Source organism: Camellia sinensis, chromosome 5, assembly GCF_055761805.1.
Source record: "Camellia sinensis isolate YWXY chromosome 5, ASM5576180v1, whole genome shotgun sequence".
Taxonomy (NCBI): Eukaryota; Viridiplantae; Streptophyta; class Magnoliopsida; order Ericales; family Theaceae; genus Camellia; species Camellia sinensis.
The window spans coordinates 177,512,243-177,539,226 of record NC_138965.1 but is presented as its reverse complement, the minus strand read 5'-3'; the positions used below and the strand labels follow the sequence as shown (position 1 = coordinate 177,539,226).

Sequence of the window (26,984 nt, the reverse complement as noted above, 5' to 3'; positions counted from 1 at the left end):
AAAAAAAGAGTTTTCTTTTACCTCTTGTTCTCATCGTTTATGCAACTCTACATGTTTCTTTGTCCATCTTTGATTGCTATGTGAGTGCCCAAGTCCTTAGCTGGTTGCTTGTTCACTTGCAATGAGGCCATTACTCAATTAAATTTTTAAAATTTTTGGTTTAGTTAGCCAGAGAATTTTTTTGTTAAATTTTTCATTCTGTCAAATTTTTTTGTTAATTTTGAATTGTAAACCATATAAAATTGATAAGTGTCATAAAATTATTCACTGTGTTTGGTTTGAGTTTTTTGAATTAAGTTTTTTGAAAATTCAGTTTTTTAGTTTTCGTATTTTTTTGTTTTTAGTGAATATTTTTAAAATTTTAAACATTTTTTTAGATGCACCTTACATAGATGTATCTAAAAAGTAAAAAAATTGTGAAAAATTATTTTTAAAATTTAATAAATACATAAAAATACAAAAAAATGTACTGAATTCTAGTATTTTTTTTGTATTTTTGAAATTTAGTGAATTTTTAAAAGGTTTTTTTCACAAATTTTTTACTTTTTAGGTATATTTATGTTAGGTATGTCTAAAAAATAAAATAAAAATCAGTAAAAACAAAAAAAACACGAAAAATAAGAAAGTAGAATTTTCTGAAAAGTGTTTTTGAAAAAACACAACCAAGCAAGCTGATTAATTTTAATCTAGGTGTTAATTGTCGGAGCAAATCAAAGCTTGAGTATGACATAAAATGTAGCACTACTAAGTGTTATAGCCCAGTGGTTGTGTGTATGTGTAAATAAAATAAATAACAAAATAAAATTAAATAATCTAGAGAATAATTAAATGAATTAAATTCCAGATTAATAGCTTACAGTAATTATAAGTCGAGGTTTGTATTAAACACAATCTCCTTAAAGTAGATTTCGTCCTCGCTCTTGTGTTTCGAGATTTAACGACGTCTACTGCCAAGATGCAACAATTACTACTTGATTTGTAGCACTATAAAATCAAGTCTGGCGAACCAAATAATGCTGTAACTCTATTTATTAGAAACTAAATAATAGACAGATGCAAGAGCATAGGAGGATGAATAGAAGAAGAAAAGAAAAAATTCGATGAAATGAATTGATGGAATGTTAGGCTATTTATAGCCTAGCATGCACCTATATGGGTTGGATTTGGTAGCAGTTCAGACATGGCCGGAAAGGTGCAACCGGAACAACACCGGTTCAGAAAGGAGGTGACTAGAAAAATTTGAAAATTCAAATTTGAAATTTTGGAGCAAATTTTGACTTATTTCTATAAAGAAAAAAAATTCCTGCAAGAATTTTGAAAAATTCAAACGAATTTTGTTCAAAAAATTAAAGTTAAGTCCCGACTTGGTCGGACGGCGACGCTCGTGTAGTGATTTTGGGCCAAGCCCACTTTGTCCATAACTCCATTCCTTACAAAACTTGGGGTGCCCCTTGGGGCTCATCGCAAGTGTGGCAAGCCAAAGTATATATATTCAAATAAATCTTTAAGCATTTTCTATGTGGGACAAGCACATTTTACAAACGTATAAGAAACTCACTTAAAGCCATTTCCATGAACTCGAATATGTGTGTTGAATTCTCATTCATTCGGAAATGGTTTTGAGCAATCAAATACATGATGTTATTGATTACGCGACATTAAATACGAACCTAATTAGAAATGTCAGAAATAATACTTGGGTCCTACATTAATTAATACTCAAAATTAGCAAAAAATAAGTTCATACAAAGCCATTTTCCAATACTAAGTTGGTTGGTCTGAAATCTGGTTGAAAACCAATAAAGGAAGAGGTTGGTGTTTTGAGGGGTTGTGCCTGTGATGTTATTTGGTTACATTTGAGTGATCACTTATTGGATTCTCGTTAGATGATAATAAGCCTCCTAACTCTAGTAGAAAGGTTATTCTATGCAGCAGGTTGCAAGTTTGACCCTTGTCCTTGTTGTGCACTTTCTATCCCTCATCAGACGGCCTCATGAGTGACCCTTGGTGTCATGGGGTGTGCATGACCGGTGGCTATTAGCGATGCACATTGATGATTTGATTATGCATTATTGATCTATTAATATACCCTTGGTTAAGGGCAAGGGCCTATTAGCACAAGGTTGGGCAATTAGGTTGTGGCATGTGACGTGTAAAATGTTCATTCGTGAGCCCACCAGTGTGGTTTGATGCTTTGATCACATGAATCTCAGTTGTGCGAGTGCCTTGTTTGTGATAACGGCCTATTTTGAAAAGTGGGTTAAAAGTCACTTCTTAATTTTTAATCCACCTCCCTTTCTCACAAAAAAGTCAAAAAACAGTTTTTAACCATCTTTTCAAAACACCCCAACATATAGTCTTAATTGTGAAGGTATTTTTTTTAGCAATTTTAATAACACAACCAATGCTTTTTAACCGGTGAAGTCTCAAATGCTATAGTAAATGACTATAATTCCCATCTTTAACCAAGTTGTAAAATTGGAAAATCATGAAATGATGAACTTAAGATAGAGATCATATTGTATGATGATAGACTTGAATTACATTTAGCATTACCATAGTTGATAATCATCTCAAAAGCTCTTTCCACTGCTAGATGATTGGTCTGTGTACAGTTAGAAACCATACAAAATTATATTTGTGATATAGGATGTGAACTATTACAATACAATTAGGTAGTACTATACAAATAAAATTTATATAATATTTTTATTTAAAATGCTGCGACAGTCTTAACACCTATTGTTTTAATATAATTACCACCTCTAGAATATAATTACCACAATATTCAGTATATAATTTTGTATACATGTAAATATTTTGGGCAGGGCTTCCCTTCTGTTTAGGTTTGTGGAGTTTATTTTGTTTTGATGATTTTCATTTTGTTAGAATCTTTATGTTTATTATCCACATATAACAAATAAAAAAATTAATTGATTTGATAATTGTAATATATTTAATTTGTTAAAAAAAAAGTGTATGATCTATTATTCAAAATATACTTGTCGTTTATTTATTATTAGACAAATATAATAAATTAAACATGATACGATTATCAAATTAATCTAAAAAAAAATTAAATAATATACACAAAAAATTTTATAAAATAAAGAATTTTGATGAAACAGAACTTATCTTTTCATGTGAAGCTTTTTTGTTTTTCTTATGTCTTTTAGCCTTTTATCAGCATCAGTGCCAATCAGAGACCATTATCAGTAAATGGACTTCTTGCCTTTGAGAGAGAGAGAGAAGAAAAAGAAGAAACAAAAACTCATGGGGTGGCTGACCATAATTCTTTCTTTTTCAACTTTTTGGCTTTTTCCATACAATAACAGAATTTATTTAGGGTTGGTTTGGAAACTGTGTTAGTTTTTTAATTTTTTAATTTTTTGGGCTATTTTAACATGAGCTAAAAAGTTTGGTTTTGGAAAGGCTTTTTGGCTTTTTGACTTTTTTGACTTTTTTTTGTAAGAGAAAGTGTAATGATTATGGGTTGAATGTAATGTTTTGTTTGTTGTAGCTAAAATAGCCTATTTTGCCTTTTGTGGCTAAAATAGCCAAAAAAGCCCACAAAACCACTTCCCAAACGGTGCCTTAAGCTTAGTTTGGTTTTAGATTTTTGCTTTAAAAAGTATAAAAAATAAAATAAAATTAGCTACATAAGTTAATAAAATAAAATATCACATCCAAATTGTTATTATTATGCTTTTTCTCTCACAAAAATCAAAAAAAAAAATTCAAATGAAACAAGACTAAAAATGCCCTAATACAAAAAAGCCAACTAAAAAAAATCAAAAGATATAATGAATTTTGGTTTTTTTTTTTCCTGTGTTTAGTTATGCTATCATCAAATCCTACTTTACTCCACTTTTGTACTCAGAGAGATAGAGAGAGTACATGGATCACGAGACTCCAATCACCAACTCATCCCCAAACAAATTAAGCTCAACTCGCATGTCTAGGTTTACAAACTGTCAAACACTTGTCTCACATCGATTTTTTAAATTACTCAAACTTTATTTATATATTTTAGAGGCTCCTTTTATTAATCAACTGATTTTAAATTGAATGTCTTCAAAAAAAAAATATTATTGCTCAGTTTTCGGCTATTTCTTGTTAGCCAAGTATTTGCCTGGATTTATTTCTCTCATCTCGCCTCTCTCAATTATATGCACATGTGAATGAAAACAAGGAAATTGTAAAAAACATATTTTTACTTCTATGTTAAAAAAAAAAAAAGAATAAAAAAAAGAGAAAAAAAAAACAAGATGGTTGTGGATCATATATTTATTTTATTTTTTTAAAAAAGGAGTTTAAAGGACGGGTTAGTGAAGCAATGTTCTACATATGCTGCATTAATTTGATTTATTTATTGGACACCTATTTGCACCCTATACCCAATTCTGTAAATAATTCCCTTTGACCCAACATTACAACCAAAAAATAAAGTTCTATTTGATCTCGGGATTAGTATGATTTTTCAAATGACAAATTGACATAATTTCATTATTTTTGGCTTTCCTATCATGAGACTTTATATATATATATATATATTTTTATGTTCGAAAAAATGAATTTTTGGCGACTTTAATTAAATATTAAAGTGGGTCCCAACTATCTATTGTGTTGGGTCTAAGTGGGTGTAGATACTTTGCAATGAGATCTTTACACCACAAATAGAATGGCCAAAAACCATTCTATTACAAAGGTTAATAGTGCATTAATGGGGTTTGTAACTTCTGCCTTTATTGCAGAAGTTAATGGTGCATTACTGACCAGCCATAAAGGCTGGAGGCTTTTCCTTTCTCCCCTATACATGTATAAATTGAGACCCTCCTGTCAAGTCTCAAACACAGAAATTGTTTCTTCCATTCTTCAGTTAGTTTGCTAGAATTTTCTTACTATGAGAGAGTGCTGCCATTGTCGGTTCGCCAAAGCTAACAGAAGGTGCTTCTGAGTTAGCCGGTTTAAACTATCTTATCTTGGGAGACAGAAGTCGACATTCTTCCAACACCCACGGTGAGGCGGCTAATCTGTTTTAAGGACACTATGGTATCACACAGAATTTGGTTTGATTTCTTATTATCATATTCAGATTAAATATGTTCTTATATTAGTCTTGTTTTATATTTATGCTCTATAATGTAATTTATCAAGTATGATTTTATTTGATATTCTTTCAGTTAATTTAATAAAGCATGAATTTATTTATTTTGTTTTAATTACCCAATTTAAACAACATTTTATACAACATTTTTCATTGCTAATTGTGAGAAATTTTCGTTTTGTTAAACATAAGTATTCTCTTACATGCATACACTGGTGAGATGAACCATTTTAGAATGTTTCATTTGTTGAGAGTAAATGAGAGAGAATTGAGTTGAAGCATGCTTATGATAGAACTAGAGCCTTATTTCATTTTGAGATTAAATAATATTTTTGTTGGCTATAATTTACACACACACACTAAGATTTGAGATATATAAAATTATTTTTATTGATTGCTAGTATTCTAATTCTGATAATTCTTTTACTAATATATTAAAATTAACAATTATTTTTTTAAAACAAGAAAAAAAAATTGAATTTTGTGGGTAAATTCTCTACAAACCCTCATGAGACTACAATTTGTCCATTAGGGATAACTTAAGGGTTCAAAGGCTAGTTGCATACGCTAAATGTAATCGTGTTCTTTACGAAAATGGCATAGAATAATTTTATTTTATTGTCTTTTTAGTTTTGTTTTGCTCGAAGACTAGCAAAATGTAAGTTGGGAGGTGTGATCGGATTCTAAATGTTACACATTTGACCCATTAATATATATTTTATTAGTCCATTAATTGGTATAATTTTATAATTTTGTGTGATTTTTATGTCTATATATATATTAGTATTTATACATTAATTAGTATAAATAATATATTTAATATTATATTATATTATATAAATAATAAATTAAAAAACGAAAAAAAAAAACAAATAAAGGAGAGGCCACTGAAAGCAATGGAAGCAAAAGTGGAAAGAAAGAAAGAAAAAAAAAACATGAAAAAGAAAGAAAGAGAAAAAGAGGCAGCACGCCTCTGACACCACTCAACAACTCAAATTATATATATATATATATATATATATATATATATTGACAAGAAAATTTTTGAAAAGAAAGAAAGAGAAAAAGAGGCAGCACGCCTCTGTAGGAATGGCAACAGGGCGGGGCCGGGGATCACCCTCCCCGTCCCCAATCCCCGAAGGCACAAAAGTCCCCGTCCCCGTCCCCGATCCCCGGTGAGGAACCCATCACCCTCCCCGCCCCCACCCCCTAACGAGGATCGGGGATCCCTAACCCCGAAAAATCCCCATACAAAAACAGCATCCACAACAAACAACAGCCCCTCCAATAGATCAACAACAACACTACAACCAAAAAAAAAATGGACAGATCTGAACACACACACACGTATACATGTATACATATAAAACAGATTAACCAAAAAAAAATGATATTGATACATACTCTCACACACACATATATGTATATATACACAGATTTGTGTGCATCGTGCACGGATCCATGTCGATCGACTTAGATTCACGCCGAAACATGGCTGAAACCGCGGTGCTACGGCGAGAGAGAAGAGAGAGAGGATGTGCTACGGCGGTGCTGCGATGGAGGATGGCAGAGGAAGTGTTGCGACAGAGGACGGCGGAGCGACTGTTCTTGAGGATGGCAGAGGAAGTGGTGCGGTGGTACTGCGGCGGAGGACGGCGGAGTGGCGGTTCTTGAGGATGGTGACCTTGGCAAAGATGGAGACGCACTGGATCTAGTCTGGATCGACATGGGTTTGAGAGAGTTGACAGAGAGAGAAGAACGAGAAAATGAGAGAGAGTGAGAGAGAGTGAGAGAGAGATGAGAGTCAGTTGAGAGAGTTGAGAGAGTGAGTTGAGATGAGAGTATGTATATGAGAGAGAGAGAGAGAGAGAGAGTTATATAAATATAATACAACTATACAGATATATAAATATAATACAACTAAACATATAAATGGGATATACACGGGGATCCTTCGGGGAAATGTTGGGCCGGGGCCGGGGCCGAGAAATTCATCCCCGTCCCCGGTCCGAAAATCATCGGGGATGCATTTTTCAATACCAGCCCGGCCCAATGGGAAATAATTTTTGGGAAAAAACCTATTTATCGGGATAGGGCGGTCCGGGTCCCCGTCGGGCCGGGTTCATATTGCCATCCCTACGCCTCTGACACCACTCAACAACTCAAATTATATATATATATATATATATATCTATTGACAAGAAAATTTTTGAAAATATCCTATATACATTTGTCTTATTAAAATATTTAAATTGTTTAAATCTGTTTAAATTACAAAATAACGGTTGTGATGTACCTTATTTTCTTGTTTCTCTCTTACTTTTTTCTTTTCTTATCCACCCTCCCATGATCCCATGAATAATCTCTTCAATGATCTCATGATTCCACCTTCATCTTTTTTTTTTTAATTTTTTTTTCCTCATTTATTTATTTTTTTGTTTTCTCCTTTTTGTTCACTTATTTTTATTTATACCGTGCCTTCAGGCACGGGTATGGATATGAGCACGGGAATATACTAATATATATATATATATATATATATATATAATATTGTAAACAAAGTATAATGCAGCGGAATAAAAATTATGGTCATACCTTTCAAACAGAGTCTGAATTGAAGGATCTCGTGGGTAAATCACGTGCTTCCTGAACCTGGTCAATCAACTCAGCAATAGGGTGATATTACAATAGTGAATATCACCCACACAAATCACAGTGCAAATGGCTTTGATCCTTTTTTTTTTTGGGAGAGAGTCAGTATATGGGAAAAACTCAAACATACGTTATTTTTCCACTTAATTACCCATATCCCATATATCAGATATATAATCTATTTATCTCATTTATCCATATTTGTTATATGAGATAATATCTAATGTCTATATCATCTATCCATATCATGATATGATAGATATATATCATAAGTGGCTATCCAAATAGGTTTGAATTCAAATTCAAAACCCATTTGGATAAGGTTCAAAAGGTTCAGGTTCAAAAGGTTCTAAGGGTCATGCCACATGGGCGCCCAATTTCTAACATCTCCCACTCGGACATGAGTTGGCATGACACTGCCACGTCTCTATCTTAACCTCCCCAAAAAAATAAACAATCTCATACTAGCCACTGCACCGTGCGACTGCTGAGAACACCTGCATGTGGGAGCTCTATACTAGAAACTCAAAATGAGCCAGCATAGAGACATCAACCCAAAAAGAACAGAAATAGCGTCTCATATACCCCAGACCCATCTAATTACACTGGTCCAAAAAAAACATCTCTAATCCCTCAAAAAGAGCATGTTTGACCCTCTCAATTCTTGCAATATATTCACACTCAATTCGCCTCTCATACAGAGCGATGTGAGTTGCTGGCAGTGAATATACAACAGTGGTGTAATACTAGATGATCTTCCCTTTGCACTCATGCCATTTAGTTTAGGATTGACCGCTTTCCCAGTGATGTCCCTTAAGGCCGAATCATGCATGACCGCAGGCAACATACCAAAGTAGCAGAACATCAACCCCTTACCTTATGACATAGTCAAAAGTCACAAAAAGGGTTCATAAATGAAAGTCATATCAATAATGACATGTAAGACTCACACGGTGAGGAAGCAGGGATCCATTCTCTCACCTCATTACTCGGTCGCCAAGCACATATAGTATGAATACATGCTACGGTGGAGTAACTCTTCCATAAAGAGTGACGTCATACTCGATACACCGTACTGATATTAGTCTAGTCGCTTTCTAGCGCCTAACCCGAATTCTCTATTTTCTCGCCCTCTAGGCGCCAAATGAGATCTCGCATTTGGCTAATCATAGCAGGCACAACATGGAAAGTGGGTACTAACATCCATGTTTGGTCCTTAACATGACCTCATCTTGGTTATAACTAAGGCAACATACATAGTGGATGATTTAAGCCTCTCTTGGCTCCAAATAAAAATATCACTAGTCTCATCCTTGCTCGCTCCCAAGCACCAAGGGCGATTGCTCGTGTGAGTGAGCCAATCTTGACTGCTGACATCATCATCTGCTAATCATTATGACACAAACCATAATAGTGTCAGCATCCCATCATCTCAAAATAAGTGATCGATTTAAAAAAAAGGCCACAGCTTGCGCAATTATAGATTCCAAACATAAGCCTTATCAGCACCTCTTGCGATAAGTATATACAACGGAATCCACCATGTGTGCCTCACATGAAGTAATTTAAGATCACTACCTCTTGCGCAATAACCTCTCTAAAGATATTTTGGTGACCAATTTGCCTTCATTCTTAATGCACCCAACTAGCACAGATGCGCCCAACTAGCGCATTGAATCTTACAAGGAGTAAATTAATATACTACTAGTAAAGCATTTTATCCACAGTCTAATGAGCAAGGTCAATGTCTAAACAACTCAGTTGACCATTTACCAAAGATAACACTTATCATGCCGAATATGCCCACATAGCGTACTTTAGGCTCACACAACAAAGAAAAGATCAAGGAATATAGGTCATCTGTTTCTCCCAAAGACAATCCGAGGATTCACTCAATAGCTAAGGCTCTGGCTTTTACCGATAAGTAAGTCAATGGGTTTGCAATTTTACATCTAGAATCGTTCTAGGATATTCCTTATGTAAGTCATCGAAGACAAACCGAGAATTTTCCTAAAATAATCCCTAAGGATCGTACATCCGAGCATATAAATTACATCACCCATGTCCATCATATCTAAAATAGAGGACTGCCCACCCTAGGTGGCGACAACCTTATAAATTCCTGGCTCATAATGACTAAGAAAGGAAAAAACTTCTTTTGAACCATTGATCATGCCTCAGTGATCTTCATCGATCATCGTTGGCCTATCATGGCTTGACGAAATCTAAGAACCACTGTTTGGATAACTGCTTTAGGCTGTAAAAGATTTATTGGAACTAGCAACCTTTTTGTGCTCCTAACTTTTTACCATAAAAGCAGAAGGTAAATCCCTACGAATCTACTTATCCAATTCTCTAACGAGAAATCGGGTCACAATGTCCACAAACCAATGTTCCGAACTTATGTCAATCATAGCGTAAGTCGAAATAACCTCACTCTCCAGGAGGAAGTCTTCTCACGGTCTACACTTTTCTCAATGGTGCGACTTTTCGATATCTAGTGAGCCTTATGCCTCAACAATGACTATTCAAATTACGCATAAATTTAGAACAGTTTTGCGTCATAATAGAAAGTCAACCAAATTATAGAAATGGTTAATCCTCAAAGACTTTGTCTTAAACTGTGCAACATTGATCCACTTTTCTAAAAACAGGGGACTAGAGCCTTTGGCATTATCCTAGGCTCTTTATCATCTTGCAGAGCAATCATGAATGTTTCACTCTCAATCACCCAGTGATGACGTGGAAAATTTTCACATTTGCTACCACGCAACTAAGAATGTAGAGTATTCTTCTCTAATGGAGTAATCCATTAGTAGGCACATCGCTCCCACTGTCCCTAGGATATTGAAAATTTCTTTCCATTCTCAACTAGGCTACATAGAGCGCTATGCTTAGAATTCTCTATCTTATAGAGTTCCAAAAACTCTATTCACGTCACCTTTACTAATAAAATTTTATGTGACTTAGTTACACTGCCACAAAGCTGCTTACCTATATGCACATGACCCGGAGGGCTTGCATGACCGCATACAATAATGCGCCACACGACCCTTTGTGTTTACAAGACAGCATACAATAATGCGCTATAGAACCCTAGGTCTTAACTTCGCAATCTTATGAGAAGTAAAATAAAGATAAGCTGCTTAACAGCTACAGATCGCCCATAGATGGCTTTCCGCTACCTTATTACTCAAAATTGGAGTGTAAAATCTGATATGGAGGGCTCTTAGTTAGGGATATAGGCAACAAACTAGTGCAATTTCCAATTAGGAAACATCTTGGGCCATTATCCACCTAACATTAACAATATTTAATTCCTTATCTCTACTACACCATTGTGTTGTTGAGTACTAGGAATAATCAATTTTCTAAGCATCCATCTCTCTTTACAGAGTTTTCTAAAAATAACTCAAATAGATACTCGCCACCTTGGTCAAAACTAAAAGCACGAAAGCTGTTATCTAGTTGATCTCAACCTCATATGTGCAATGTCAAAAATCATCTCAAAACTTTTGACTTATGGGAGATCAAATAGTCTTGACTCAGATGCGTATCGTAATCTATAAATGTGTCGAGATGGAGGCTTAGCTATCATACCCTTACACATATCTAGTCACAAATATCATAGTGGACTAAATGCGCCAAAACAAATGACCTTCTACGGCTTTCTTGCTTACTTGTGTGCACCCATTGCGAACAAAGTTACACATTCACATAAGAGCAGGATGTTATAAGCGAGTGGGCCCGAGAAGGCCTACTCAAACCATCGTGTCATTATCTCATTAATGTGATTAAGTATAATAAGCCACTGATTCATGACCGATGTCATAAACTAATTCCAATCATCTTAATGTGTGAGTTCTCGAAGACAAGTTTTAAAAGTTTAGGCCCAACTAGGTAATGACTCACGACTAAGTCATATTCACTAGATCATAAAAGAGATGTCATGGAGACATCAAGTGCGCCTAAGTCGCAAATTTAACTAGTAATTACTAATCCCCTACACCTTCAAGTCAATTTTATTCTCCATACACTTTACTACATCTAGTTGAAAGATGACGATACTCCTCTTGCCATCTCTGTTTCTCGCATCATAGTTACTTGCAATTAATTCTACTATCCACAAGAAGGAGAGAATAAGCTATCAACTATGACAGCTCTTGAAGTAACTTAAGCGCGAATTAGGCCAAAGAGTCTAATTCAACACAATGCTCTTACAAGTGATGCGTCAAATTCTTAGAGTCATAACAACCTTGTCAGCCTTGATCTTTTCATTACTATGCTGCAACGTTTGCGCTTAGTGGTAAACGTTATTCCAAAAAAAAAAAATTGTTAGCCTAGCTAAGGAATCATACAAAGAAGCCCCTCCTCATGTTTCACACTCAAGTGTGGAAACAGTAAGTGTCCAAACTTAGACAAGTTGGCAATGCTAATAGATTTTGCAGCTTCTAAGCGCTAATCCTTTCACTTAGTGTTAATAGATTTTGCAGCTTCTAAGCGCTAATCTTTTCACTTAGTGTTAATAGATTTTGCAGTTTCTAAGCGCTAATATTTTAACTTCACGTGATATTTCAACACACACTATTATAGTGCATGAAATTTTGCTCCATCCACTCCCAATAATTGGGTAGAGAGCAAAACACTACTCATACTGCCTACTCGTCTTACACTTAATGACCAATTTATTTAAGCTCGCATTTCTTGAATGACGTGACTCTTGAATGTTACTTCATCCAATGATGTAACATTATTTACAAGTCAAATTACAAAGTCAATCCGCGCAGCTCAATAGTCAAGATCATATACAGATCTATTGAGGGCTTACTAATTTCATAACTCCAAAACTCGCCAACCAAAACTACGTAGCGTGCCGCTAACCATAACGCACACATTAGTTTTTATTATGCCAAACAAGGCAACAAAACCACGGCGACTTTGAGTCATGTTTCCTTACTTTGGCTCAATTAAGACTTGACCTAAAGTCTCCAAGACTTTTGCTCAACTAAAGAATGGGATTACATTGTTCACATTTGAACATCTTTACTAAGTCTAGGTCAACCAATTGACTTCCATAAGCTAAGTCAATTTAGAGAGAAATTCGCATTGGGATTAATTTGATTAGCATAATATAATTTTGCCATAAAAATCTAAATTAGATCGAAAATCCGCTATGCTCGTAATCATCTCTTGCGCCACAGGTGACAATTATCCAAAACTTAATTTAATTTATGCGCAAAATATTGGTTTTCGGGAGTAAATCTACAAAGATTTCTCTCAACCGAACAACCTCCCGCTGACTATGGCATGTCAAAGCATGATAAATTCCATACAGTAGCATCTTAATGTAAATTTACAAATAACTCATGCTATATTCATTTAATAATGGAATTCAAATAAATAAATAAATAAATAATCATGCTTTTCTAATTACAACATATTAGAAACTCTAAAAAAAATAATATCCTGTATTAAATATTCAAATTATGCCATAACAGAAAGTACATCATCCTGAAATTTTCTAGAATTTTTCTGAATTTTTCTGGAATTTTAAATAACTAATAAACACACATAAAATTAGAAATAAATATTCCAAAATCTGGTAAAATGCTACAACTATACCAGTAAATAGTAAACCATAACAGTAGTCTACAAAAAAAAATTCAGCCCCAGAAACTTAATCATGCAACACCAGATGCATTTTAAACCAGAAATAATGAATTATTATTTCAGGAAAAATATTTTTTATTTTTATAAAATTTTCAAAATTTTATAGAAGATAAAAAATTTAATTTTGAGTCTAACGGTACCAACCATACTTAAAACAAAGCTATAACGAATTAATTATGGCAATTTAACGTGATTCAGAATTAAAAACAAAACAAACAGCGCCTAATACATCAATAGCCAAGCCAGCTGAGCCGGCGGAGGAAAACGGCACGGCTCAGCGAGTCCGGCCCAAAGAGCGGCTCGGCGCAGCTCGGAGCGCGGCTCAGAGCGTGGCTCGGTGCGCGGCTCAGTCCGCGACTCGGGCACGGCGCGCGTGCGTGGCGCGGAGGGCGCGCGCGTGGACAGTGCCGCTGACACGCACGTGAGGGCTCATACAGGCGCGTCGGCAGGGCAGCTGGCGCGTGGGAGGCATGGGAGCAGCTCACGGTGTCAGGTGGCGCGTGCAGACCACGCGCCGCCTTCCAGGGTGTTTTCTGGTCCGATTTTTGTACTGCCGGACTCCATTTTTTCAAAATAAAACCATTTATGGTATTAAAAAAGACATTAATGAACATAAAAAAAAATTTTATGCTCTTAATCTGATAAAAGTAGATTTTTTCCTCCTTTACAAACATTCATGTATATAATGTATACATATACATATAAAAATATACACATGATTAAAGGAAACACGAAAATATCCATTAACGCTCTGATACCAATGTAAACAAAGTATAACGCAGCGGAATAAAAATTATGGTCATACCTTTCAAAAGGAGTCTGAATTGAAGGATCTCGTGGGTAAATCACGTGCTTCCTAAATCTAGACAATCAACCCAGCAATGGGGTGATATTACAATAGTGAATATCACCCACACAAACCACAGTGCAAATGGCTTTGATCTTTTTTTTTTTGGAGAGAGTCAGTATATGGGAAAAACTCAAACATACGTTATTTTTCCACTTAATCACTCATATCCCATATATCAGATATATAATCTATTTATCTCATTTATCCATATTTGTTATATGAGATAATATCTGATATCTATATCATCTATCCATATCATGATATGATAGATATATATCTCGAGTGGCTATCCAAATATGTTTGAATTCAAATTCAAAACCCATTTGGATAAGGTTCAGGTTTAAAAGGTTCTGAGGGTCATGTCACATAAGCGCCCAATTTCTAACAAATATTATATTATATTATTATATATATATTTTTTTGTTTTCTTTTGCAAGTTCAAGGTTATAAAAGAAGTTTAAGAGAAAGAAAGAAAAGAGGGGAGAGGGAGCGGGTAGAGGTTTCGGCAAAGGAAGCAGGGAGAAAGAGAGAGAAAAATAGAAAGAAAGGGAAGGTGGGAGAGTATAATTTTTATATATTAGTGTGGCATGAGTGTTAGGAAATAATTTTTCATCTTAGGGTGGAGATGAAATCTTGATCAAATAATTGTGATTTATTATATTAAATATTTTCAGTTTTGATTTGATTTGGATAAATTGTATAATTTTTAGATATTTTTGTGCAATAAATATTTTATTCAAATCATGTTATACAATTGTTTTCACTACAGTGTATTAAAATTGTTAGATCAGTCATATTTAGTAAGATGGGTCGTGCATCAACCTTAGTTTAGTTTAGTTTAGTGGTGACGGTCCGTGCTAAGCAAAGATGATTCATGACTTTCTGGTTTTATATACAAATTCTCTTGACGATATATTTTTGATCAACTTATATATTTCTATCCAAATTAATGATTTTCTGAAAACTAATACAATAACTCTTGATTATAAGGTTAGTGGTAGATTCAAAACGATAAGAAATTTCTTATTTTATTTTATTTATTTTCTGTTTGATTAATTTTAATTTTATTAATTTCAAAATCAATTTTCTTAAATTGCTTTAATTATTATTTTTGTATCAAAACAACTTGATTAGTCTCTGAGGATCGACACCTGGTCTTAATCACTATTTTACAGAATAATTGTTTTTACTTGGTTTTAAATAAAATATTTTGACGTGCAAATGACCATATCAAATACCATATCAAAACATTTAACTCAAAATTAATTTGCAATGAATACAGAGAATTTTACATTATATTAGTCAAATTTGAGTAACTTAGATTAATGATGTGAGATTAAAGTTTAATAAAATTATTTACAAATTTAAATATATAAAATTACAAAGACAATTCGCTTGTCATGATATAAAACCGCATAAGAGAAAAAATCAGTGTTGTTGCACGAGCCAATTAGTTTGCATATCAAAATATGGTCATAATAACATTTATTATTATGACGTAATTATTTTAAAATTATAATCTTATCTATTATATAAATTATAAAAATTTAAAACTTTTAAAATTATATTATATTATCTATTAGTATAGTAATTGATATACCAATTAATACATATAACATTATTAAAAAAATATTTAATTGACAATAAATGAGTCATAAACATTTTTCCTTTTATTATAATTATTATGTTTCTGACTATTGTCATGTAAGACAACGATTATGATCTGTGGTTGTTCTTCTACTGTTAATTGTATACCCTACATAGTGTGAAACTTCTCATCCCCACATTATAATCCCTCTTTAACTCTTTTTTGTCATCCATTCCTTCAATGATCCTATAAACCATTCATAAATCCAAAACTAAAGACAACAAGAATCATCAATGGAGAAGACTAGTGCAAAGCACTTTGTTCTGGTTCATGGAATTTGCAACGGAGCATGGTGCTGGTACAAGCTAGCCACTCTGCTCCGGGCGGCGGGCCACCGTGTCACCGCCCTCGACCTGGGTGGTTGTGGGGTGGACCCATGAAGGCTCGATGAGATGGCTTCGATCTCCGACTACTTGCAGCCCTTGATGGAGTTTATGGCCTCTTTGCCTGATCGTGATGATGCAAAGGTGGTTTTGGTGGGGCACAGCTATGGTGGGCTTGGCATTTCTCTGGCTATGGAGAGGTTCCCTGAGAAGATCTCGGTTGGTGTTTTCATCACAGCCTACATGCCCAACTGTCAACATCCTCCTGCTACTCTCATACAAGAAGTAAGTAATACAAATTCTTCATTATAACCCTTACAACAACTCTTATGTGATTGATCTTTTCAGATTGTTTTCCTTAAAATTTTATGTTTCAAGTGTCAACTTGATAGCCAAAATTTAAAAAGAAAAATTATGTGCATAATTAATTACATGAAAAAATAATTTCTAGTGTTAAAAAATTTTATGTTGAAACAAACGGAGGTTAAAAAGAAATATATTTACTCCAATTAGGTATTATTGTAGGAACCCACATTTTATATTCTCATCATGTTCATGAGCATCGGTATGATTATGACTTGTTAAGTTTGCATGTGTATGTTTGTGACTTGTTTCGCTTGAGCGGATGTGATCCATGCCTTGTTTTGAAGCCTTGTGATTTGTCTAAGTGTAGTATGCTTGTCTTGTTCCTTCCTTGATGTGAAACTTCGGTCACGCCTTGCCTGAGTTATGCTAGCCGATGTTATTCCAAGCCGAGGTCATCCTTAGTCTAGTAGTAGTATCTTGAAACCCCTTGTTGACCTCTGTCCTCGCCTTGACACATTAGCCGAGATGTTACCATGCACCCAAGCGATCTCGTCCTAGAGTGGTGCGACCTAGACCGAGGTGTGGCGCATCTAGGCCAAGATGTGGCACAGCTTAGTCAAGTGTTGTCCTTCCTAGCCGAGGTCATTGTCACCTTAGTTGCCGAAGTCCTTTGTTAGCCGATGCCACCCCTTGCCGGAGTGCCATTTCGTGTAGCTTGTTAGATACGCCTCGTTGTTAGCCGATGTCATTGCCCCGTCAGAGAGCCCATACCGCTTTACTTGTTGAACACCCTTCCACCATGCTTTGTCTGGTCTGTCAGCCACCTTTTCAGGAAGAACCCAACCAGTCGCCGCCACGTGTCTCAGCAGAGGGTTAACCCCAGAACCGGGTAGAGAAAACTATCATTTAGTATCATAACCTTGCCTTGTAGAGAGAGAAACTCTAGGAAGAAGAAGGAGTTTTAGGGTGAGGAAGTAGATCTTCAAGCTTGATTCCTAAAGATCGAACCGTTAGATCCGTGTTCTAAGGTTAGATTCTTGATCTGCTCATGATGTTCTCTATGTTCATGTTATTGCATTGCATGATCGGATATGATTTGTAAGCCATGCATCGTTTTGAAGTTCGATTTTAGAAAGAGAAAATGACATTCATGTGTTCTTCAAGAAAGTCTTGTTTTGATCCGAAAGCTTGCATAAAGAATCATGTTTTTGTGTTTATTTCCGCAAGAATTCCAGCTACGGGTACCCAGGTCCATGTTTTCAAACTCATAGCACGAAAATCCCAGATTTGTGATGACAGATTATGATTGAGCATCCATATTTTTCATGTTTTCACACTCATGTTTTTCATGTTCATCAGCAGAGGGAAACCCAGAGTTTCCCGACCTCTTTTCCTTGCATGTGGCCCTCGGGAACACACCTCGGCGAGGAGGTGTGGAACCTCGGCCTAGACCTGGTTGGTGCCCAGCATGTTTCCGAAATCAATTGTATACATACGAAACTGTTGAGGGTGCATTCAATAGGCTTTGCCATGTGTTTGTAGGACTTGGGCTTGTCTCGACCCCGACGTTTGAAGAAACTATGTGAGTGGTATTTTTAATAAAGCTATGTTACACTTGCTTTCATAAAATCTCGTCTTGCCTTGTTTTGAAAAGTACTTGATCTAGCATGAATGACTATCCCTACTTATATATTAAACACTATCTTGTTTTGATGACATTTCTTGAAAGTCCTTAGCTGCAGGGGACTATAATGCAACTGCACTCTTGTCTTGAAAGTCCTTAGCTGCAGGGGACTATAATGCAACTGCACTCTTGTCTTGAAAGTCCTTAGTTGCAGGGGACTATAATGCAACTGCACTCTTGTCTTGAAAGTCCTTAGTTGCAGGGGACTATAATGCAGCTGCACTCTTGTCTTGAAAGTCCTTAGTTGCAGGGGACTATAATGCAACTGCACTCTTGTCTTGAAAGTCCTTAGCTGCAGGGGACTATAATGCAACTGCACTCTTGTCTTGAAAGTCCTTAGTTGCAGGGGACTATAATGCAACTGCACTCTTGTCTTGGAATTGTCATCACCCCCTTGTATTAAGTAGATGTAATAACATCCAAAGAACTTGAAAGGCCGGCAATGAACTTGATTTCCCCTTGATTGTAAAGTATGCTATGTATTGTTTTGAAAGAAATCTTGGATATCAATCATGCAAAAACCTTTATTTCTAATATCATTCACTGAGTATCCAAGCTCACCCTCTCTATATATATGTAGGTGATGAGCAAGAAGGCAATGAGGCCTAGACGTGTAGCCGATGTGTTTTTGGGTGCATTGCCGACGTGTTTTGGATTAGCATTTTGTACCATCTTGAAGATTATGCTTCTTAGTCTATATTTCATGTGTACTTGTATATGTCGGCTTGAGAACCCTTTTGGTCAAGATGTATTTTGTATCTCATTTCCTTATTGTATCTAAGTTGTAAGACCTTGTAAAAATGTATGTCATTTCATTGGACTTAAGCACGGCTCTCATGGACTCTTTAGATTCTGTACATGTACATATATATTGCTTCCGCACTTGTAAGCCCCATACTTTATACTCTGATTGTGGATGATTCTTGTAAGTCGGCCTTCGGTAATCTCGGATTACTGGCCATCACGGCACCAAACTACTTGGGGCGGTTTGGGGGCGTGACAGAATGGTATCAGAGCACGAGATCCTTATAGTACGTTAATCACCCACCTTGAGTCCTAAAGAGCATAGGATTTTCCTCAGAATGATGTTAGGATTGCATCATATTGCTTGCTACTTGACTACGTGTGCATCATTTCGGCATGGACATTTGTTACTTGTATACGTGTTATCTGTTTAGTTATTTTTAAAGTCTCATCTTGCATCCTCCTAGCATCATGAGGAGAGGTAGACCTCCAGTTGGCCGAGATCGTTCAGAAGATAGATTGGAGAGATTGGAAAGGTTAGTCGAAGGCTTGGTTCGTGAGCAGAGACAACCTAGGCCACAGGATACTGGTACGACTTCCACGCAGGCGGAACAGACGAATGGCCGTTATGCAGCTCCACCCCCTCCAGTGCCACAAGTGCATCTACAACAGGCTTTGTATGGGAACGACACGATAACCCTAATCAGAGAGTTCAAGAAAATGAAACCGCCGAGATTTCAAGGAGGTATAGAACCAATGAAAGCCGAGGCATGGGTTTTAGAGATGGGGAAGTTGTTTGAGATCTTCCCCAGTATAGACGCCCAGAAGGTATCTCTGGCAGCATTCACATTAGACGACGATGCTCGTAGGTGGTGGATGATGGTCCGAGAAAGCAATCCGGGTTTGACTTGGGCAAAATTTTTGGAGTTGTTCTACAACAAGCATTTCCCCCTCAGCGTCCGAGACCGAAAAACCACGGAGTTTCAGAATCTGATGCAAGGGAACAAGACAGTCGCAGAATACGATCGTGCCTTTACTGAACTGGCGAGATATGCGCCTCACATGGTTGACGACGAATACCGAAAGGCGAGAAAGTTCGAAAGTGGGCTACGTGGACCGATACAAGATAGGGTCAATATGCTCAATATGCCGACATACGCTGGAGTACTGGACAAGGCCATCCTGGCTGAAGCTAATTTAAACCGATACCAAAGTTCAAGTGAGGGTCAGAGGAAGAGACAGAATTATGATAATCGCCGAGTTTCGTTCAATGCCAAGAAGAGAATGAGCACAGACAGTTCCAGCAACTCAAATCAGGAAGGTAACGCCAAGCCGATGTGCGCGAGTTGTGGAAAGCTACATTTCGGGGTTTGTCGTTGGGCAACAGGAGCTTGCTATGAGTGCGGCGAGATAGGTCATCGTGTGAAGGACTGCCCGAAGGCAGGGACTGACAATGGAAAGAGGAATGGAAGCACCTCGGGCTCTGCACAGAACAACAACGTCGGGAGAATACAGGCAAGGCAAGGCAGAGTTTTTGCATTGGTACCCGGAGACGCCCAGAATGCCGAGGCGGTAGTGTCAGGTACCCTTTCAATTTGTTCTCAAGATGCATACGTATTGATTGATTCGGGTTCTACGCATTCATTTGTGTCCACTATATTCGCCGAGAACACTACAACAAAAAAGGTCTTTGGTGACAGACTGATTTTGTCTCCAAACATCAAAATTTCGTCACTAAAGTGATCTGTGACGAAAAAAATTTGTCACCACGTTCGTGGCCTATACGTCGTCACAAAAAGTACCTGGTGACGAAAAACAGTTTCGTCACCTATTTTTCATTTTTGGCGACGAAATGTTTCGTCTCCAAATGTTGAATTTTTCGTCCTCTAAAACACCAATTTCGTCACCAAAACTAAATAATATTTTATTTTAATTGTTTTCTACGACGAAATATTTCGTCACCAAATATATTTTTGTGACCAAAGTTTTCCTCACCAATGATATAGATTAAGGTGACAAAAAAATTCGTCACTAAAATGTGCAAAAAACAAAATTATTCAATGACAAAAAACATTTTGTCACCAAATATTTCAATTTAGCGACGAAATATTCAGCAAATGTGACGAAATTATTTGTTTCATACTATATCATTAGTGACAAAATTATTCGTCATGTTTTTTGAAAACTTATAGCAACATTTTTTATTTCGTCACTAATAAAAATTAAAAATTTTGAAAATGGGGGTACTATTTTCTTCCGAAATTTTTTCTTTTCAGTAACAATTCCCTGCGCATTTCAATAACCTGTTCAATAAAATATCTATTACAAATCAATACAAAAATCTGTTCATTATCATAAACATCACAATCGAATTTTAGCTCTATCCACAAAAATACAACATGAATTGCATGCGGATTATAAACATGTCTCCTAATATCCACAAAAACGTTTACTAATATCCACAAAAATATAATATCAACCATATGCAGATTACCAAACACATCTCCTAATATCCAACAAAAAATATGTCTACTAATATCAACAAAAATAAAATATCAAGGGCGGATTACCAAACATGCCCCTTAATACTAACAAAAATATAAAATTTACAACACAACCAAAATACATGTAAGGTAATATGAACAAAAACACAAAATGAGCTACCATTGGCCCTCCAAATTACCAAACACGTCCATATCAAATCTCGAATCTGCAAAAAAATGAAAAAAAAAAAAAAAAGTTAGACAATTATTATCTTATCTATAACATATACAATTTAACATGCATTTTTAGACTTAGTTTTCAAACCGGGAGTCCCGTGCTAGTTCCGTAAGTTTCCACAACTCACATTGGTCCATCCCGAGGTGTTTGAGGTGTTTCCCGGGCCGTCTCGTGGCTGTTGCACAATTTTCGCCCCCGAAGGCCTATTTTCAAGCTTAAGTGTGAAAAAGTGCATTTTTGGACTTAGTTTTCAAACCAGGAGTCCCGTGCTAGTTCCGTAAGTTTCCACAACTCGCATTGGTCAATCCCGAGGTGTTTGAGGTGTTTCCCGGGCAGTCTCGTGGCTGTTGCACGATTTTGGCCCCCGAAGGCCTATTTTTGAAGCTTAACTGTGGAAAAGTGCATTTTTGGACTTAGTTTTCAAACCGGGAGTCCCGTGCTAGTTCCGTAAGTTTTCACAACTCACATTGGTCCATCCCGAGGTGTTTAAGGTGTTTCCCGGGCTGTCTCGTGGCGGTTGCACGATTTTCGCCGCCGAAGGCCTATTTTCAAGCTTAAGTGTGAAAAAGTGCATTTTTGGACTTAGTTTTCAAACCGGGAGTCCCGTGCTAGTTCCGTAAGTTTCCACAACTCACATTGGTCTATGCCGAGGTGTTTAAGGTGTTTCCCGGGCCGTCTCGTGGCTGTTGCACGATTTTGGCCCCCGAAGGCCTATTTTTGAAGCTTAACTGTGGAAAAGTGCATTTTTGGACTTAGTTTTCAAACCGGGAGTCCCGTGCTAGTTCCGTAAGTTTCCACAACTCACATTGGTCAATCTCGAGGTGTTTAAGGTGTTTCCCGGGCCGTCTCATGGCGGTTTCACAATTTTGGCCCCCGAAGGCCTATTTTTGAAGCTTAACTGTGGAAAAGTGCATTTTTGGACTTAGTTTTCAAACCGGGAGTCCCGTGCTAGTTCCGTAAGTTTCCAAAACTCACATTGGTCGATCCCGAGGTGTTTGAGGTGTTTCCCGGGCAGTCTCGTGGCTGTTGCACGATTTTGGCCCCCGAAGGCCTATTTTTGAAACTTAACTGTGGAAAAGTGCATTTTTGGACTTAGTTTTCAAACCGGGAGTCCCGTGCTAGTTCCGTAAGTTTTCACAACTCACATTGGTCCATCCCGAGGTGTTTAAGTTGTTTCCCGGGCTATCTCATGGCGGTTGCACGATTTTCGCCGCCGAAGGCCTATTTTCAAGCTTAAGTGTGAAAAAGTGCATTTTTGGACTTAGTTTTCAAACCGGGAGTCCCGTGCTAGTTCCGTAAGTTTCCACAACTCACATTGGTCAATCCCGAGGTGTTTAAGGTGTTTCCCGGGCCGTCTCGTGGCTGTTGCACGATTTTGGCCCCCGAAGGCCTATTTTTGAAGCTTAACTGTGGAAAAGTGCATTTTTGGACTTAGTTTTCAAACTGGGAGTCCCGTGCTAGTTCCGTAAGTTTCCACAACTCACATTGGTCAATCTCGAGGTGTTTAAGGTGTTTCCCGGGCCGTCTCGTGGCGGTTGCACAATTTTGGCCCCCGAAGGCCTATTTTTGAAGCTTAACTGTGGAAAAGTGCATTTTTGGACTTAGTTTTCAAACCGGGAGTCCCGTGCTAGTTCCGTAAGTTTCCAAAACTCACATTGGTCGATCCCGAGGTGTTTGAGGTGTTTCCCGGGCAGTCTCGTGGCTGTTGCACGATTTTGGCCCCCGAAGGCCTATTTTTGAAACTTAACTGTGGAAAAGTGCATTTTTGGACTTAGTTTTCAAACCGGGAGTCCCGTGCTAGTTCCGTAAGTTTTCACAACTCACATTGGTCCATCCCGAGGTGTTTAAGGTGTTTCCCAGGCTGTCTCGTGGCGGTTGCACGATTTTCGCCGCCGAAGGCCTATTTTCAAGCTTAAGTGTGAAAAAGTGCATTTTTGGACTTAGTTTTCAAACCGGGAGTCCCGTGCTAGTTCCGTAAGTTTCCACAACTCACATTGGTCAATCTCGAGGTGTTTAAGGTGTTTCCCGGGCCGTCTCGTGGCTGTTGCATGATTTTGGCCCCCGAAGGCCTATTTTTGAAGCTTAATTGTGGAAAAGTGCATTTTTGGACTTAGTTTTCAAACCGGGAGTCCCGTGCTAGTTCCGTAAGTTTCCACAACTCACATTGGTCAATCTCGAGGTGTTTAAGGTGTTTCCCGGGCCGTCTCGTGGCGGTTGCACAATTTTGGCCCCCGAAGGCCTATTTTTGAAGCTTAACTGTGGAAAAGTGCATTTTTGGACTTAGTTTTCAAACCGGGAGTCCCGTGCTAGTTCCGTAAGTTTCCAAAACTCACATTGGTCAATCCCGAGGTGTTTGAGGTGTTTCCCGGGCAGTCTCGTGGCTGTTGCACGATTTTGGCCCCCGAAGGCCTATTTTTGAAACTTAATTGTGGAAAAGTGCATTTTTGGACTTAGTTTTCAAACCGGGAGTCCCGTGCTAGTTCCGTAAGTTTTCACAACTCACATTGGTCCATCCCGAGGTGTTTGAGGTGTTTCCCAGGCAGTCTCGTGGCGGTTGCACGATTTTGGCCCCCGAAGGCCTATTTTTGAAGCTTAAGTGTGAAAAAGTGCATTTTTGGACTTAGTTTTCAAACCGGGAGTCCCGTGCTAATTCCGTAAGTTTTCACAACTCACATTGGTCCGTCCCGAGGTGTTTGAGGTGTTTCCGTGCCGTTTCGTGGCTGTTGCATGATTTTGGCCCCCGAATGCCTGTTTTCAGGGTTAAGTGTGGAAAAGTGCATTTTTGAACTTAGTTTTCAAACCGAAAGTCCCGTGCTAGTTCCGTAAGTTTCCACAACTCACATTGGTCCGTCCCGAGGTGTTTGAGGTGTTTCCCGGGCCGTCTTGTGGCTGTTGCATATTTTTTCAACTAGTTCCATGCCTACATGTTGTAATAGTTTTCTACTTAGTTTCATGCCTACTTGTTGGAATAGTGCAAATGTCAAAGTAGTTTCCTAATTGGGAGCCACGTACATATTTCAGTGTTTGTGATGTTTCTCGGGCTTTTACGTGCGTAGTTCACTATCTTAGTTGAAGGAGAAATTTCTACTAAATTAGCATAGAAATATAATATACTAACCAAGAAGCTTCTTAATCAGAATCTGAACTTTCCCCACTCTCAAAATTTCCTGTGATACCTTTCTGTCTCAAACACTCGATGATACTTTGTATCTTCTTGCTTTGTTTCTTCTCTGACTTTTCAAACCTTGCAATTTGTTCTTTTTGTTGTGCTATTTGCAGCTCGAGGCATTGAACATGGTCACTATTTTCAGCAGGTGCAACAGTTGTATTCACAAAAAAAGAAGGCCTCATACCGAGTCCTTTTACATAACCTGGCCTTGGCTGAAGCACCTTCACTGACAACTCCTCTGGGGTCAAGGGGATCGCACTAGTCTGCGAGAGGTGTTCTGCTTGCGTCTGTATCAGGTTGTCCTATTAATTTGAAATAAATCAAAGTATAAGTTATTCTACCCTACATAGCAAAATAAATAATATTATCAAAATTGAAAGGCATTGCCTTGTACATACATAATTAACTTGGCTCTCCGATGAAATCCATTCATGCGTGTCCGAATTGTAGTGGATGGACTTGTAAAATTCTGCTAAATCGGGCACTTTTCCATTTGCAATTATCTGCTTCATTTGTTTGTCAATGTTAATTCAATGATTTAAATAACAAAGCCTACTAATCCAATAAAATAAATGTGTAGAACGCACCGAGCTGTGTACCTTGACCGGGATTGATTTTGATCCACATCGATGTTTTGTTTTCATTTGCATCCTATTATTCACATTAGCTAGTGATTGTTCCTACACAATTGAAACACCAATACAAACAAGAAAAGATAACATTAGTAAGAAAAAACTTAATTTTTGACAATTAACATACATAAAACATTTTACCTTGAATTTTTGACTATTCCACTTGTCAATTAGAGATGTCCACTGATTGAGAGTAACTCTTGTAGGTGGGTGGCTTCTCGCGTAATCCTCCCCTCTTGCATCCTTAAGTTGCTTGTATTGTTTGTGCAACTTATAGGTGAAACCACTCAATCGTCGACCAAACTGTGTGTCTAAAGCCTTTGCTACATCAGTCTGATTGCCTTGTAGATCAAACTGATCCTGCAAAATGAAAAAAAATTAAAAATTACAAAGAAACAAAGCCTAAACATGAAAAGAGTTTGTCAATAATTACCGCTAAGCGTTGGATCATCGGCTCCTTATCAGCAACATTCACCTTCTTCCACCTACGAACACTCAGGTCTGGTAACTGCGTTCGAACCTCTATACCAATTTTGGAGACTAGCTTGGAGGCGTTGTCTCCTACTGGTGCACGAAACTGTTCAGGTATAGGAACTAACATCTTCCCATCCTTCTCGACAATGCGATGGGCCTGTATGCCACGTGTCGGGCCACGACCACGTCTGTCATGTGATGCTGTAAGGATATAATATTAATTGAGTTAGTAAGTAAACAAATGCAAGTTAAACCTTAAAAACAACTTTGCAAACTTACCAACGATGGTAGATGCAGTCACCTCGTCCTCAGGTTGCACATTATGAGCTGGTAAGGGTTGGGTACCGGCCTCTTCACTTGGGGGATCCATCATTTCCTCTGGGGTGGGAGGTAATGGCCTTGAATGAGACCGTAAACGAAGTCCTGGTGCCATCTGTTGTTCCTGAAAGAACATAATCAAACAGTGAAAATGAGATTTAAAACAGTTAAAATATATTTTATAAAAGATATGATGTGTAAGATATGTGAAGAAGAAATGTAAAAAGTAAAAGACATGTTTACTCACAAATATAAAATGTGTATAATACCTCGCGGTCAAAGGAACCCAATGACTCATCATCGTTGTCATCCTCACTCTCTGAAGGGTTATACTCAACATCATCATCTACCTCAACCCTAATTCCCTTTTCCCTTGCAGTTGCACATTTGGGCTGAACCACACTCCCTAAAGAATTTGTAATATTCTTCACTCCAAGATTATTCATTACCTCACAATTCTCCTTGATTCGCTTATTTCTTTGTTTCTCGTATTCTGTTAGCTTCTTGGTTCTCAAATCACCTGGTTTCAGCCATTGTTTTTTGCCTCGGACCATTTCTACAACTATATAACATATTTCAACTTTAATTGAAAAATATAGACAATGTCATCATTCACCATTACATAAAAGAAGAAAAAGAAAGTAACATAATCATATAAAATAAAAATTACATTAATTAATAATATA

At 37.1% G+C, this 26,984-nt stretch overlaps 1 protein-coding gene across 2 annotated transcripts in view; it reads left to right on the top strand.

The window, feature by feature from the left end:
* The first annotated feature begins 16,053 nt into the window (after positions 1 to 16,053).
* Positions 16,054 to 26,984, top strand: part of LOC114283083 (methylesterase 10-like) — a 297,358-nt gene continuing 286,427 nt past the window's right edge. The window contains exon 1 of one of the 2 annotated variants that reach the window (XM_082870524.1): positions 16,054 to 16,535. In XM_082870524.1, the coding sequence (XP_082726650.1) occupies positions 16,320 to 16,535 (216 nt within the window). In that variant the 5' untranslated portion in view covers positions 16,054 to 16,319. The remainder of the gene's footprint in view (positions 16,536 to 26,984) is intronic. The other variant, XM_082870523.1, reaches the window with a different exon arrangement.